The sequence below is a fragment of the Lethenteron reissneri genome, chromosome 3 (genome assembly GCF_015708825.2).
Source record: "Lethenteron reissneri isolate LAM-NWPU_2019-01 chromosome 3, ASM1570882v1, whole genome shotgun sequence".
In the NCBI taxonomy this organism is placed as follows: domain Eukaryota; kingdom Metazoa; phylum Chordata; class Hyperoartia; order Petromyzontiformes; family Petromyzontidae; genus Lethenteron; species Lethenteron reissneri.
In genome coordinates this window covers 14,581,308-14,595,305 of record NC_083781.1, presented here as the reverse complement: position 1 = coordinate 14,595,305, position 13,998 = coordinate 14,581,308, and the positions used below count along the sequence as shown (strand labels likewise).

Below are 13,998 nucleotides of genomic sequence, written 5' to 3'. Positions count from 1 at the left end.
GAAGTGCGGTTTGTGGCATCTTTTGGGGTGGTCAATTTTGTGAAAAATGTAAAAAATCATAAATATTCGCTAGCCATTCTGTAACCTAACCCAAGCATACATTCTCTTGTTAAATTTTAAAAGAATGGGTATAATTTTATGTACATTATATTTTTTCCATGACCACTTTCCTCCAGCTATAGGGGGAAAGGGCAGAGGGATGGACATATTTGAAGCTGATAATTTCATAGGCATGTTATCTGTACATACTTTGCATGAATATTAAATAATTGTCACGCAATATTTGACGTGTGTATGATTAGAGCGTTGCATCATTCCTGACGGATAGGGCAGTGGTCCGCAAGCAACGGCTCACGACAGTGCCCACAGGAAATACAAAATATGTAAACCGAAGCCTGACTTGCGTGAGAGTGAAAACGATATTGCACGAGAGGTGAGCGCAAGACATATTTAGCACTACAACTCCACCACGCTCCATCGTGCACACGCATCGCTTGTGATCACCTGCCTGGTCTCAAGTCGGGGGAGCAGCAGCATCGTGGTTAGCACACTGTGCTCGAACCCGGCGACTCAAGTTCGACTCCCGCTCACGGTTAACAGCAGTGACGATTATCTGAACCGATGCAGGGCCTCCCCTAGGTTGACTCAACTTCAAATGGGTACTTGGTGTGGTGTGTAAACATCGCCACTTGGGAGACAAAGGCCGCCAGGTGTGGTATTGGCCACCCCCATCCCCTCAAGTGACGTGCTGGCCCCAACAGTGTGTTGAGGCTATCCTGCACATTTGTCTCCGGTCCTCTTAACTTCGCCCTCGCATGCGCCAGGCGTTCTGGCGTGAGGCTGGCTACTCCGGGGAGATCGTGTGCAACGGCGGTGGTGGCAGCCCTCTGAGCGTGACGTACGACGCCACGACCTCGCACGGCAGTGCCGCCCTCGTGGGATTCATCGCGGGCAGCCAGGCTGGGCATTGGACGGTCAAGAAGGTGAGGAGGGCACAACCAGACCCGTGTCCGTTTAGAGCAGTGGTATTCACATTTTTAGAGGGGGGGCGGCCACTTTCGCCAATAAGACTTCACCAGTGTGAGGGCCACCACACCGCCTGCTGCCAGGGGTGTCTTCACATTTGTCTACTGGCAGTGGTCGCACGTCAGGGGCCACACAAAAGGCCACCACCAGAGACCGCCATTGGCCTGCGGGCCTCGCAATGAAGACCGCTGGTTTAGAGTATTTGTCTGCTATACATTTCCACCTGAACCACTTCGTTGAGCTATCATTTGTAGCCAGGTCGCTTAAAAAAAGAGTTGAGTTCATGTCCTCCAGTCCCTAAAGCCTGAGCCACAGAATGTGAGGGTGTTTTCAGCTGTGGCCCGTGAGCCACAGCGTGTGTTGCCGAATTCACGACTTTGTCGCTAGATCTAGCGGCTTTTTTGGTTTCCCCCCGTGATGTTTCCAAAGCAACGGATCTATCCACTTTCACTGTGGAGGATGTTAAAACAGATTTGGGAGCCGTTCCAAGAATGTGTTATGGATCCTGTAACAGTTTAATAATAGAAATTAAACTTGTCAAACGCCCTTCATCGAGGATCTCAATGCACTGTACAAGACAGCAGAAAACACTCAGCACAAAAATAACTCAGGAAACTTACAACAAATTAATAATAAATGCTAACATCCATTTTCTTAATTAAGTTGATAGTTGAATAAATGGAAGTGTATAAATACATTTTAAGACATGTTTTAAAATCGTCCACAAGTGCAGAGATGTGCGTGTTACTTGATACATTTCCTCGTGACATTTTTGATGACTTTGGAAGATCTATCTATCGATATCTAGGGACTTTCTTAGATTCGTTTGGTGACTTTCCACTCGAATGAGTTGGTGACGCTGCTGCCATCTCCCCCAGGAACCGGGGAACCGTTCACGACGTGACGTACTTATCATACTCGGCGTGATCAGCTGCGTTACCCGGGGGAATCGTCCTCAATCATCAATATGGGTTTATGTCGTTTAACGGTAACGGCTGTTGGTTGATGTCCCCATTTTGATACCCTCGAGAAGTGGAATAACCTTCCACTACACTAATTGGGCTGAGTGAGGAGGAGAAGAGTTTGTTCGGATTAGTGCTTTGTCTGTGTGGGCACTGTCGCCTTGCCTGCAACTGGATATACATCGACGCTGCGGCACAGTGCTGTAGGAAGGGCCAGCTTTTGAATGACGAGGTAAACTAAGAGCCTGTCTCATTAAGTCACAAAGGCTGAACACCACGCTTTTAATAATAATAATACATAAGGATTAAAAGTGTCTCCCTGCTGAAAACAAGGGCTCGTCTCTGTTGGTGGTCTTGATTCAGTGGTGGAAATTCCATATTCTATGGTTAGGGCCATTAACCACCATCACTACTGACTTCCCACAAAATGGTACCTATTTTATAGACCTTGGAGAAATGATGGGTCAAATCAACATCGCAAACAGGATTCAGACTTATAATCTTCCTGTCTGCCACAGAAGCACATTCCTGCATGAGTTACGTGTCAATATTTTAGTTGTGATAATTGGTTCTTTACCCTTCTATCTGGCAACAAAACTGACACCTTTTTGCAAGGAGTCATGTTTGCATAGACCGCAATACCTGCAGTCATAAATACAAACAAAAGACATAACTCTGATAATGTGCACTGTCCTTGAAGTTGATTGGTCCACACCCGAGACAGCTTTCCTTCGAGCCTAGTCTCATATGGGTTGGACCAGATGACGCCAAAAGGCGCACAACTCAAGGACAATGCACCATCAGAGTATGAGAGCTCGGGGCAAGCATCTACACTATGGGGAACTCCTTGCAAAAAGGTGTCAGTTTTGTTGCCAGATAGAAGGGTAAAGAACCAATTATCATATTTTTACTGGCAAATGAGGTCCCCATAGTGTAGATGCTTGCCCCGAGCTCTCATACTCTGATGGTGCATTGTCCTTGAGTTGTGCGCCTTTTGGCGTCATCTGGTCCAACCCATATGAGACTAGGCTCGAAGGAAAGCTGTCTCGGGTGTGGACCAATCAACTTCAAGGACAGTGCACATTATCAGAGTTATGTCTTTTGTTTGTATTTATGACTGCAGGTATTGCGGTCTATGCAAACATGACTCCTTGCAAAAAGGTGTCAGTTTTGTTGCCAGATAGAAGGGTAAAGAACCAATTATAATATTTTAGTTGTTTTAAATATGTTAACTTCAGCAGCTTGTATTTGCTTATTTTTTGCACAAATTCTTGCTTGTACTGGAATATTTGCACCCAGCCTACATATTGTTTGTGTCATTGGTATTTTATTCCAGATTTGTCTTTCAAAAGTGAATTACTGTCTCACTTGATTTTCATTTGACAAAATGATAATCATCAAAAGAAAAGACTTATTAAGCACAATCATTTGTTTGTATCTTTTGTAAATTTGTCTAAAATGTAATTAATTTATTAGAAAATGTGTTTACTGTCCTTTTTATAAAAAATAGCAACTAAATTATAGCATTAAAACAAACTGGCCTTGTCGAACTGCATTAAGAATACATGACGCATAATCAAAAGGTTGAGAGTTCAAATCCCGATCGTGGACAAATGAATCTCATTCCCTATGCCGTCCATATGATTATAGTACCACTATGTGGGCAATTATTAGTGGCCATGCAGTGAGACTATTCTTTGCCATGGGAAAGGAGGAATTTCGGTCCTTTGGCTAAGGGTCAGCAATACAGATGGGTACCATCCCACTCTCACTTGAGCTTGTACGTGCTGTGAATTCACTTTCACATGGCTTTTGAATTCTGTCAAAAATGTAAAATGAGCCAAAAAAAATACAATTCCCTTTAAAGACATCATGCTGGTTCCTTCATTGGCTTAAGACTAGCTGTGAATTGGGGTCTCTTTGTGCCGCGTCAGCTTGAAGAAAGGCGGGAGGCGGTGATCAAAAGCCTCGTGAAATTCCTCGGAGAAAAGGCCGCCGGATATCTGGAATACGCCGAGAAGGTAATGTGGAAAACTCTCCCCAAGACTGATGTGTCTCTTTGCCGCTGCTGCTGCCTTCAGCGGTCACCGTAAAAGCCTTCCCTCCCTGTGCCATCGTTCGCTCTCCTTCCCCTCCAATCTCAGCTATGTTTTTTCGCGTGACACTCCTTTTCTTTAAAAGCATCAGTTCTGTCCTACTTTTCATATGCATGCATTTGCTGCTGTCCCAACTGGCCCAGGACTCAGTGCCACACTCAAAATATAAATGTCAGATATTTGTGTACACAAACTACATTGCCCGTGTGTGCACTGATTAATTTGTTAAAATGTAATCTTTCTCTTGCGATGTGGTGTGCGTAAGAATCGATCGTTTAAGATGTATTCAAAATGTACGCATGTGCAAGTGGTACACTTAGGGTAACGGAGCAAACTGACTGTACGAGATAGAAAACATTTACAAATGGAACGGTAAGAAGACAAATAATGATATGTTTCTTAAATGTAAGAGCAAAATCATATCTTGGCAATATATCGAATCGCTGGATCGTGCCACGCATATAATGCAATGCTACTGCATGGTACATAATTATAAGGGCAGATGCACATTAATGTCGGAGGTAAAAATACATTCTGGCATTTTTGCAGCCCTTAACCTAGAGCGTAGTGCTGGAAAAAATCAATGTCACTCTTCCCTCCCATCGAGTACTCAATTCATGCTTCCTTGCACTCATCATAACCTTGCTGAAAGATACTTGTCTTCCTCTGATTGATGACTTGCAATACATTTATATATTTAATTACATATTCCTTTTCAAATACATATTGAACGTATTATATTATTGCTGTCATTAAAATGTGTTACATTTCGTACGTGTGTTATTCACACCTCTGAAAATAAAACCTGATTAACGCTCACTTGGTAAAAGTATTTACAGATTATATAATTATATATATTAATTATATGTTCGCTGAAATATCATAACACTGGCAGTGTAGGTTGGTGAAGGTGGGAATTATATACATGGGAGCTCAGATATACAGGCTAACAATTGATTATGCTGCACTGCCCACTGCAACCCACTTTGTAGCCACGCACAGCCGATGGCAACCTGTTATTTGCATGTCGGCAGCCTACACTGGACATGTGAAAAAGAGCATTATAGCTAATCGGATTCCTCCAGTGTAAATAAAGATTATGATTTTAATCAACCAGGCTACAAACCCTGCTTCACCTACGGCATCCGGCTGGATATTGGATGCACTCTGGGTGTTTTAGCCATACGCGGTCAAGATCACTCGCGGTGCCACATGTAACCCCAAGCCCACTCAGCCACGACTCTGTCGTCAGGCTGCTTTCAGCAGGTCATCGTAGGCGTTCCGAGACCGCCAAGTTCACCGATCATCTCTCATTGCCACGGGACGGGCGCTGCGAACCGCAAAATTGTAGAAACGATGAGTTTGTATCCTCGACTTGTCTGCACAAGTTTGTATCTGAAGAGGCAGAAGGCGACGCCGAGTGCAATAACGTCTCTCCCGGGATGTCTCGTTGTGCTTTACACTTTGGTAGGACTGGAGCAGAGAGCCATACAGCACAGGATGTCCCGTGAATGTGATGGTTCCTGGGATGATAACATACTACCACTCGGCACTCCGGAGGCCGTTTCACAGGTTTGTATTTATATTACCATTTACATGTGTACCTTTACACGATTATTATTCCCAAGGCAGCAAAGGAAGCAAGACTCGTTCTGCTTTGGTTAAGAGTTATCATTGATATTTTTTTATTTTATACCAGTGTGTGCTATTGGCAATTTAGAATAAGATTAGCAGTCTAACAGCACCTTGTGTCAGAGAACATCTTCCAGAATGTAACATCATAGAACTAGTTCTGAAGTCACTTTCAAGGATCTCAAATGCACACTTCTACCTGCCCTGCACAGTGTGTTGTTCCATGCAAAACTGAAGGACTTCAGTTCGCGGAGATAAATATAATTTAGCAAAACACGTTCACATATTGGTGACCAGGCCGAGACCATCAGCTCACTATACTCAGGAACCCAATATAATCGCATATTGGTTGAAGGTTACAAAGCATTTCATCAGACTGGGATGAAACTGGAAACAAAAAGACAGATTGGCTTTAAAACTGAGTCAACCACACATTCATCAAAGCTGACCAATCAGCTTTCAGATCTGAGTCCTCCAAAAGAGCTCAAAGCTTGACAGTCAGTCCGGTTCAAGCACATGATTGAGGCCTCATTTTTACAAACGTCTTACTTGTGTAGCGGGTTCACTTGAGAGACACACTGATTCAGGAGGCAACGCCATTTATTCTACAACCACCACGGGGTAACTACACAAACGGGTCAGGTCCGTCGGCACACTGCCTGACTCACGATGCCAAGCACGGAGACCAAAGAGAAGACGTACCACAGTGGGTTCCATTCTAGCAAACAGCTCCGATGCAGCCCCAGGACCCCCCTTATAGGCCTCTCAGCGTGGCCCCGCTCCACCCTCGGACACGCCCCCATCCAGAACCTTCTAGTAGGTTCTGGATTGCCTTCCACGTGTCCCCTGCCTGGCTCCGCCCTCGGCCATGCCCCCTTCTGGAACTCACTAGAAGGTTCTGGGCCCTCCAACACGTGTCACGTGCCCCTTCTGTCACCTTTGGCCTACATCCAATCACATACCCTTGCCAGCCAATCAGGCTACTACGTCCTCAATTGCCCCTTACTCTGCCAGGCCCAGAGACCTCTTCCATGACATCATCTACTCTGCTGGCAGAGGGCCACTATACCCACAATTCATCTCTCTGTCGGTAGATGGCGCTAGGCGCCATAGTGACCCATTATGTCACTACACTTGGAAGGAGCCAGCCAACGGCGTTCCGTCACTTGGTCACATCCTTGGAATTGTATTTTCTCAAAAGTGGCAGCACATTTTGCATACTGCAATTTTGCTGAGCAGGAGTTATCTAGGATTAAAATAATTTAAATGCTGATAAACTCGTCACGATTCCATTATTGTGTCATCTTCACATTGAACGGGGCACTCCCGATTTTATGATAAACTCGTCACGATTCCATTATTGTGTCATCTTCATATTGAACGGGGCACTCCCGATAACAGATATAAATTTTTGTGTCTGGTCTTGGACTGATTTACAAAGCAAGTCAGCCGTGCTACAATTAGATCGGTGTCATCAGGACAATGGAAAGGTGTTGCTTTTAGACAATATTTCCCATAACCATAATTTAGAAAAATAAAGAAACACATAAACAAGCAAATGCAGCTAGGTTAATGTTGATATAAAATGATAACACAATGATAAGATACGATAAGCAATTGCGAATATAAGCAACGGTGAATGAGGGATCACATATACGTTTTAGTGATGTGTCCTAGTTTCAGAGAATATATAAGGGAAGTTTTTAATAATTGAAAATGTTTATTTTTGCGCTGACATGCTTTGAAATAAAAAGCATTGTGCCTTTTGACTGGAAGACCCAGCAGAATGTAAGCCAGTAAAACCCACCGTTATATATTATTATATGCATATCTCTCTATTGTTTTATATATATAAACACCCCTGAAGTGGCATGAGTAATTCCTCATTTGGGCAAGCAAAAGAGTCAGGTTCAGAGCCGTATTTTTGTAAATAAAATTGTGATTTTAAAATAGGTATTTGAGTGAAGCCATAAGAAATGTATGCACATAATTGCCTCTTATTCAGGACATTTAAGCTGGGATATCCAATTAAGTAATTGACCACTTCATCGATTATCGGTTCAATGACTCAACTACTTGTAATTGACTAAGACGAAAATATTTGGGGGGGAAAAGGTCTCAGCTCTGTTCCCACGTGTGTTGCTATGTGGGAGGTGATGGGTGGGGATGAGCGGGGATTGATGACATCGTCGGCTTAATCCCCCGCGTGGAGGTGAACGTGGCTGTGGGACATTTCCCACCTTCGGGAAGCGAGACTTCGGTTTGGTCACCAAAGAAGTCGATTACCATTTTCAGTCAATGACTCGACTAATTGGCCGAGCTCTTCATGACATCACAGTGCATCGAACCTCTACTTATAAAAGCCGACGATGCATCTAGATACGGTCAAATCTGTTATCAAGTGGTGAGACTTGAACCTTCAAATCCATGCAAACTGGCCAAGAGTTGAGATTACTAACATTTGAAATCGCTAACCAAATGATGAGATTACTAAGAGCTGAGATCACTAACCAATAGCTGAGATCACTAACCAAGAGATGAGATCACTAGGAGCTGAGATCACTAATCAAGAGATGAGATCCCTAGGAGCTGAGATCACTAGAATATCCCTCCATGCTGAAACGGTGAGTGAGCCAGGGGATGCCTTCGGGAGTATCCTGGTGAATATCTGAATGATCGAGGCAGGCGGTAGTAGCCTTGCCATGTGGTCCATGGCGTGAGATTTGTGACTGCAGTCACATTTGTCCATTGGTGTGAGAGGCAGCTGCATTTGCAATGTGATGTTTTGCATACTCACAAATGTTTATACCTACCGACAATTTACAGTGGATTTTCTTCTCCTTGAGAGAAAATTCACAAGGCAATTATTTGTAAAAAGCGCTGTAGATTACTGGAATAATCTCCCTGCAAGTGATGCGTATCAAATTAACTCATTTTAAAAGCCGCTGGATGGTTTCTCACGAATATGTTGAGAAGAATCAAGGATATTAGTCGTGGAAAATTACTTAGCGAGTGTTTTGGACATTTAAAAAAAATCAGTGTTGAAGAGACTTCTCCGAACAGAAGCACAATTAATCAAGTTGCCATAGACAGTAGTTAATATGCTTCTTGAATTGAGCAAGGGTGTTATACGAACTTGTAACAAATAGACGATGGGAGGGAATTACAAAGTTGAGCAGTGCCTGGGAAGAAGTAAAGAGAAAAAAGTGCATTTACCTCAAATGTGTTGATTAATTTTTCGATTTTGCTTCGTGTGGACATCACTGTGCTGAGTCATATCCTGGGCACATGCAATGTACTAATACAGCCTGCTATACTCATAACTGCAATATGATAGAAACATTATGTATATGGATGCTGCTGTGGGGTAATGGTTAGCAGCTTATTAGATTTGAAATCCAGGCCGTCAGTTCGGTCCCCCGGCGCGGCAGTTGACACGATCACACCCCCCCACCCCCCACCCCCCGTCTCTGCGACACCCAGCAGTGTCCATTGGCAGTTGACACGATCACACCCCCCACCCCCCACCCCCCGTCTCTGCGACACCCAGCAGTGTCCATTGGCAGTTGACACGATCACACCCCCCCCACCCCCCGTCTCTGCGACACCCAGCAGTGTCCATTGGCAGTTGACACGATCACACCCCCCCACCCCCCACCCCCCGTCTCTGCGACACCCAGCAGTGTCCATTGGCAGTTGACACGATCACCCCCACCCCCAACCCCCCGTCTCTGCGACACCCAGCAGTGTCCATTGGCAGTTGACACGATCACACCCCCCCCACCCCCCGTCTCTGCGACACCCAGCAGTGTCCATTGGCAGTTGACACGATCACACCCCCCCACCCCCCACCCCCCGTCTCTGCGACACCCAGCAGTGTCCATTGGCAGTTGACACGATCACCCCCACCCCCAACCCCCCGTCTCTGCGACACCCAGCAGTGTCCATTGGCAGTTGACACGATCACACCCCCCCCCACCCCCCGTCTCTGCGACACCCAGCAGTGTCCATTGGCAGTTGACACGATCACACCCCCCCACCCCCAACCCCCCGTCTCTGCGACACCCAGCAGTGTCCATTGGCAGTTGACCGGCAGGTTCGGATGTGGTGGGGTGAATTGTGGGTATTCCCACCTCTACATGAGAAGGGCCAATGCTTTTTCTATCTTGTTATGCTATTAGGCAGTGTTGAAAGCAAATATGGAGTTATTCATATTTGTACTTATGCAATGCAGTGCCTTAACTTACTTGTGATGACTGTGCAAAGTGGAACACATCTGTAAGCCGTAGATTTAGAGGTAGGGTTGATGGATCACACTGAGATCATTGTGGGAAATATCTACTTCCAGATGCATCCAGGCGAACGTGGGGGGGGGGAGCAGTAGAGCAAGTAGGTAGTTGACATTCAAGTGCAGTTTTATCATTCTTCTTTTAGATCGCATTGTGCTTTTCCCGGAATTCTCGTTTCCTTCCCACAGGAGAATTCTCCGGAAAAGGTATTTAGACACAGTGGGGCCTCCTGGAAAAACACAGAGATCAAAATAATAATGCGGTGTTGTGATTATCGGACACGACTCAGTCCCCAAAGATTGCAAACGTTCAAATGTGGCTTCTATAGCAACAAGGCTGACCCCTGCTTAGGGCCTATCATGGAGATGAGTATGATTGTGTCGAACTTCTTACACACGGTACCTAGCCAACTTTGTTAATCGGAAATGAGTGCAGATCGCAAGCGATCGTTTACACCATGGATAATTAATTACTGAATGTTTTCTGGGTGGCTGGTAGACTGGAGGAGACACGTGACTCATAACCACAGCTTCAGTGACGGATGGACAGCTGGTTGTGCTGTGGTTGTGCTGTGGTTGTGCCGGGCGCGGACATATTTTCTGGGCCGCCAACCCAGACAGACCTGTCTTATGTTAAGCCCCGTTCGTAATACATACTGATGGTGACATTGTCATTATCTTCACCATATGATACCAACTGTAGCAATGGTGGCTGCTACCAATACTCGATTGCCTTAGACTAGCCCCATAGCTTAAACAAATGTTGGTATAATATTTACTTAAGAGGTGAGAGTTGGGATGCATAATAGACAAAATAACTCATTCTGTTTAGTGTTTAACGTTCGTTTCGAGTTTGTTTAACATTGACAGTCGTGGCTCGTCCGAGTATTTGGCATGCGCCCTCTTTAACAAGGTCGTGCGCAGGAGGTGACTTCCATGGAGTCCATTGGACTCAGCCCCCCTCTTTAAAGGTATGGAGCTGGCGGGGTGTGGTCAATTATAGCAGGAGCTCAGCCCCGGGCATCTCTGGATAAAATTAAGCCCTGGTCACACGACAGGATTGCCCCGGACTGCACTCGGCAACCCCACTAACGGTCCCACGTCGTGAGTGAGTCTGCTGCATAAATGACACACAACGGCACACGACGTGGATGTCAAACGCTGAGCCCGAATGACCAGGATCCACTGGGCGGGCACGGAGACGGCGACCGAGTGGTGCGGCTTCATGAGCGGCGCGGTGCAGTCGGGCGCTCGCGCGGCCCGCGAAACCCTCCGGGTCCTGCGTCCCTCCCTGCTGGCGGCCTTCGACGACGCCGAGTTCGAGTCGCCCGACCCGCGACCCGCAGGCGCCGGGGTGCCGCCGCACGGCGGGGCCGGCCAGTTGCCGTGCCGTGCCCCACGCCGCTACCGCCGCTGGCTGTGCCTGGGGGCCGCATTGGTGGCTGCGACGGCTGTCGCCCTCTGTCACGTGCGGGGTCGAGATGGCAGCCTCCGAGAATTGTTATCCGCGGTGCCTTTCCGAAAAATCCCTGCCGTGGCCGGGTTATCTCGATTTTCATAAAATATATTTGTGGGGGGTGTTTTTTTCTTCTCCCCCAAATCTTTTTATAATTGTGCTATTGGTATGGTATCACAAATCGAAGTAGTCACGTGTTGCTCTCGCAGAGCAGTACACCCATTCGTATTAGAGAACAGCCCCGCAGAAGCGGATATCACAGAGCTAGCTTTGAGATCCCTTCAAGTAACATCTGGTCCACCCTCGCAATATGAGAGTAATGTTTGTTGCGCGATAGTCACGCTGCTGTTTTAGTTGTCAGAGCTGGAATTTAGCCAAATTCCGTGCAAAACCAAATTGTATGGGATGTTTTTTTATACTGGAATGAATATAATTGAGAAATGAAGACATTGCATACAGAATACGAGGGATGGGAAAGAGAGATAACGGGAAGGCTCTAACACTAACATGCACGGTTTACCTTTGAGTACTATTATACACTCTCAGTCCGTTCTCCGGCTCTCCGAGTCACTTAACAGTGCTTGGGATGCCAGTTATTCCCACATTCATGGAGCCTCATATCCAATGCTAATTCTATTAATTGCTGTGTGTTATGTCAAACAATCATTGCTTTTAAGAAAAGTCAAGCAAACTAATTATAGATGTTACTTTAAATTTTTTTATATCATGTGAAGCATGGAATTAAGCCTGGAAAAAGTCCCATGTGAATATATCACTCAAATGTGATCGAGCGTGAAATTGATTGGATAGCACATTTCGCTATGAAATATGATGTCTTCAGTGAAATTGGCTCAATTATACACCATACACAGTGGTTGTGTAAATGAACACGGTACATGATTTAATATGCGATAAGATGGAAGGTTAATAAACGTCAATGGCTGTCAAATGCAGTTACATGGTGACAGCCGTCTCAGCGTGGATTTTGTGTCACGTGCACGCATCCCCCTGTTATGAATATTTAAATCACAGCCTTGAAAATTGGCACACTTTAACGAAGGCCGAATGGGCCTGTTTTAAAAGCAAGGTTTAAAATGTGCCAAGTATACACAGTCGTATGAAATGAAAGAGTGGCGCAGCAGTATGTGCACCGCACTGTGAACTTGTTGACCCAAGTCCGATTCCCAGCCACAACTAACATCAGTGGCGAATGCATCTAAACGTGTGCTGGGCACCTCCCTATACTCAAGCAGCATTTTGGTTTAGTCAAAAAACCCCATGACCGACACGGAATGGGGAGATAGACAGTAAGTCAACCTCTTGGAAGCACGTTCTAAAACAACAAACTTTGACGTAATTGGAATGACGATTGCTTGTGTTGCTTGTGTTGCGATCTAAACGTAGTTTTGTTACTTTCTATGAACCTATCTACGTGACTTTACCGAAAGACCCAAGAAGATTAATTTCTGCAGTCACGAAAGCTTTAAGTCAAGAAATGTAATAGTTTACATATAATTATTTTACTAACAATAACAGGTACATTATGAATGCAGCGTCCATTAAAGTTGCAATTAATTGTCAAGCTCGTCTCATTGCTCGATTCATTTTAATGCGCAAATGTTCTGTTTGCACTGCTGTCCTGCGGTCAGTGTGGAGTGATATGGCATTACAAGAACACACGTGACGGTGGCTTCAGTCAAAAATAAGGAGGTGACTTGGGCATCTTAGCGAACTACCATTGTGCTCAAGTGCTCAGCCAGCACCACTGAGGTTCAGGATTTGGGATCCGTGTAACCACTTGAGAAAGGTATTTTTACGTGGGCCAAATTTGACTCAATTAAGTCTTTTGTAAGGGTATAAAATGCAACCGTGTTAAAATGTATAACTAAATACAGCATGAATAGGACAATGTACAAAACTAAACTAGAGCTGTACGAAATATTTGTCCAACAATTTAAAATATAAACGCAAACATCAATGAATAGCTCAATGTGAAAATCTCAGCATTTAGTCCAGAAGTAAAGACATATAAAGCATTTCAACCCCCCCATGTATGTTGTCCACATAAATAATGTAAAGGCTTATTAAAGATTACTTTAAATTGAATAGTTTTGAAGTCTATATTGCACTCTGAGCAGATCACATCAAGTATTCACGTTTCATATAAGGTACTGTAACTTTGTGTGTTTGCACGCGGGCATTTGAAAACAGGTAGAATCTGGCACACGCAATAGTCACCAAATGCAATGGCGGTAAGCGAAATGCAGAATGTGCCATTTAATCCTTCCCTTTATATTGTATTTACTGATGGTAGCCTCTGAATTGTAAAAATAACTGCCTCAATTTAAGTACGGTCTACACACTACACACAAATACTCTCGTCTTAATTTCAAGTGCCAGAATGTTACGCACCGATGGTTAGATCAAGACAAAAAGTGCAAAGGGTGTAAATATAACTAGAATTCTTCTTTCTGGAAGCTGTTGCTTTGACAGTAACTATCCGGCTCTACATTTACCAGCCTCTCCCGAGATGCAACC

At 44.9% G+C, this 13,998-nt stretch overlaps 1 protein-coding gene across 1 annotated transcript in view; it reads left to right on the top strand.

The window, feature by feature from the left end:
- LOC133347289 (probable flavin-containing monoamine oxidase A) overlaps positions 1-13,294 on the top strand; it is a 44,567-nt gene extending 31,273 nt beyond the window's left edge. Inside the window, exons 10-13 of the mRNA XM_061559430.1 lie at positions 825-983; positions 3,923-4,009; positions 5,556-5,656; positions 11,184-13,294. Coding sequence (XP_061415414.1) covers positions 825-983; positions 3,923-4,009; positions 5,556-5,656; positions 11,184-11,565 — 729 coding nt within the window. The 3' untranslated portion in view covers positions 11,566-13,294. The remainder of the gene's footprint in view (positions 1-824; positions 984-3,922; positions 4,010-5,555; positions 5,657-11,183) is intronic.
- The last annotated feature ends 704 nt before the right edge of the window (positions 13,295-13,998 follow it).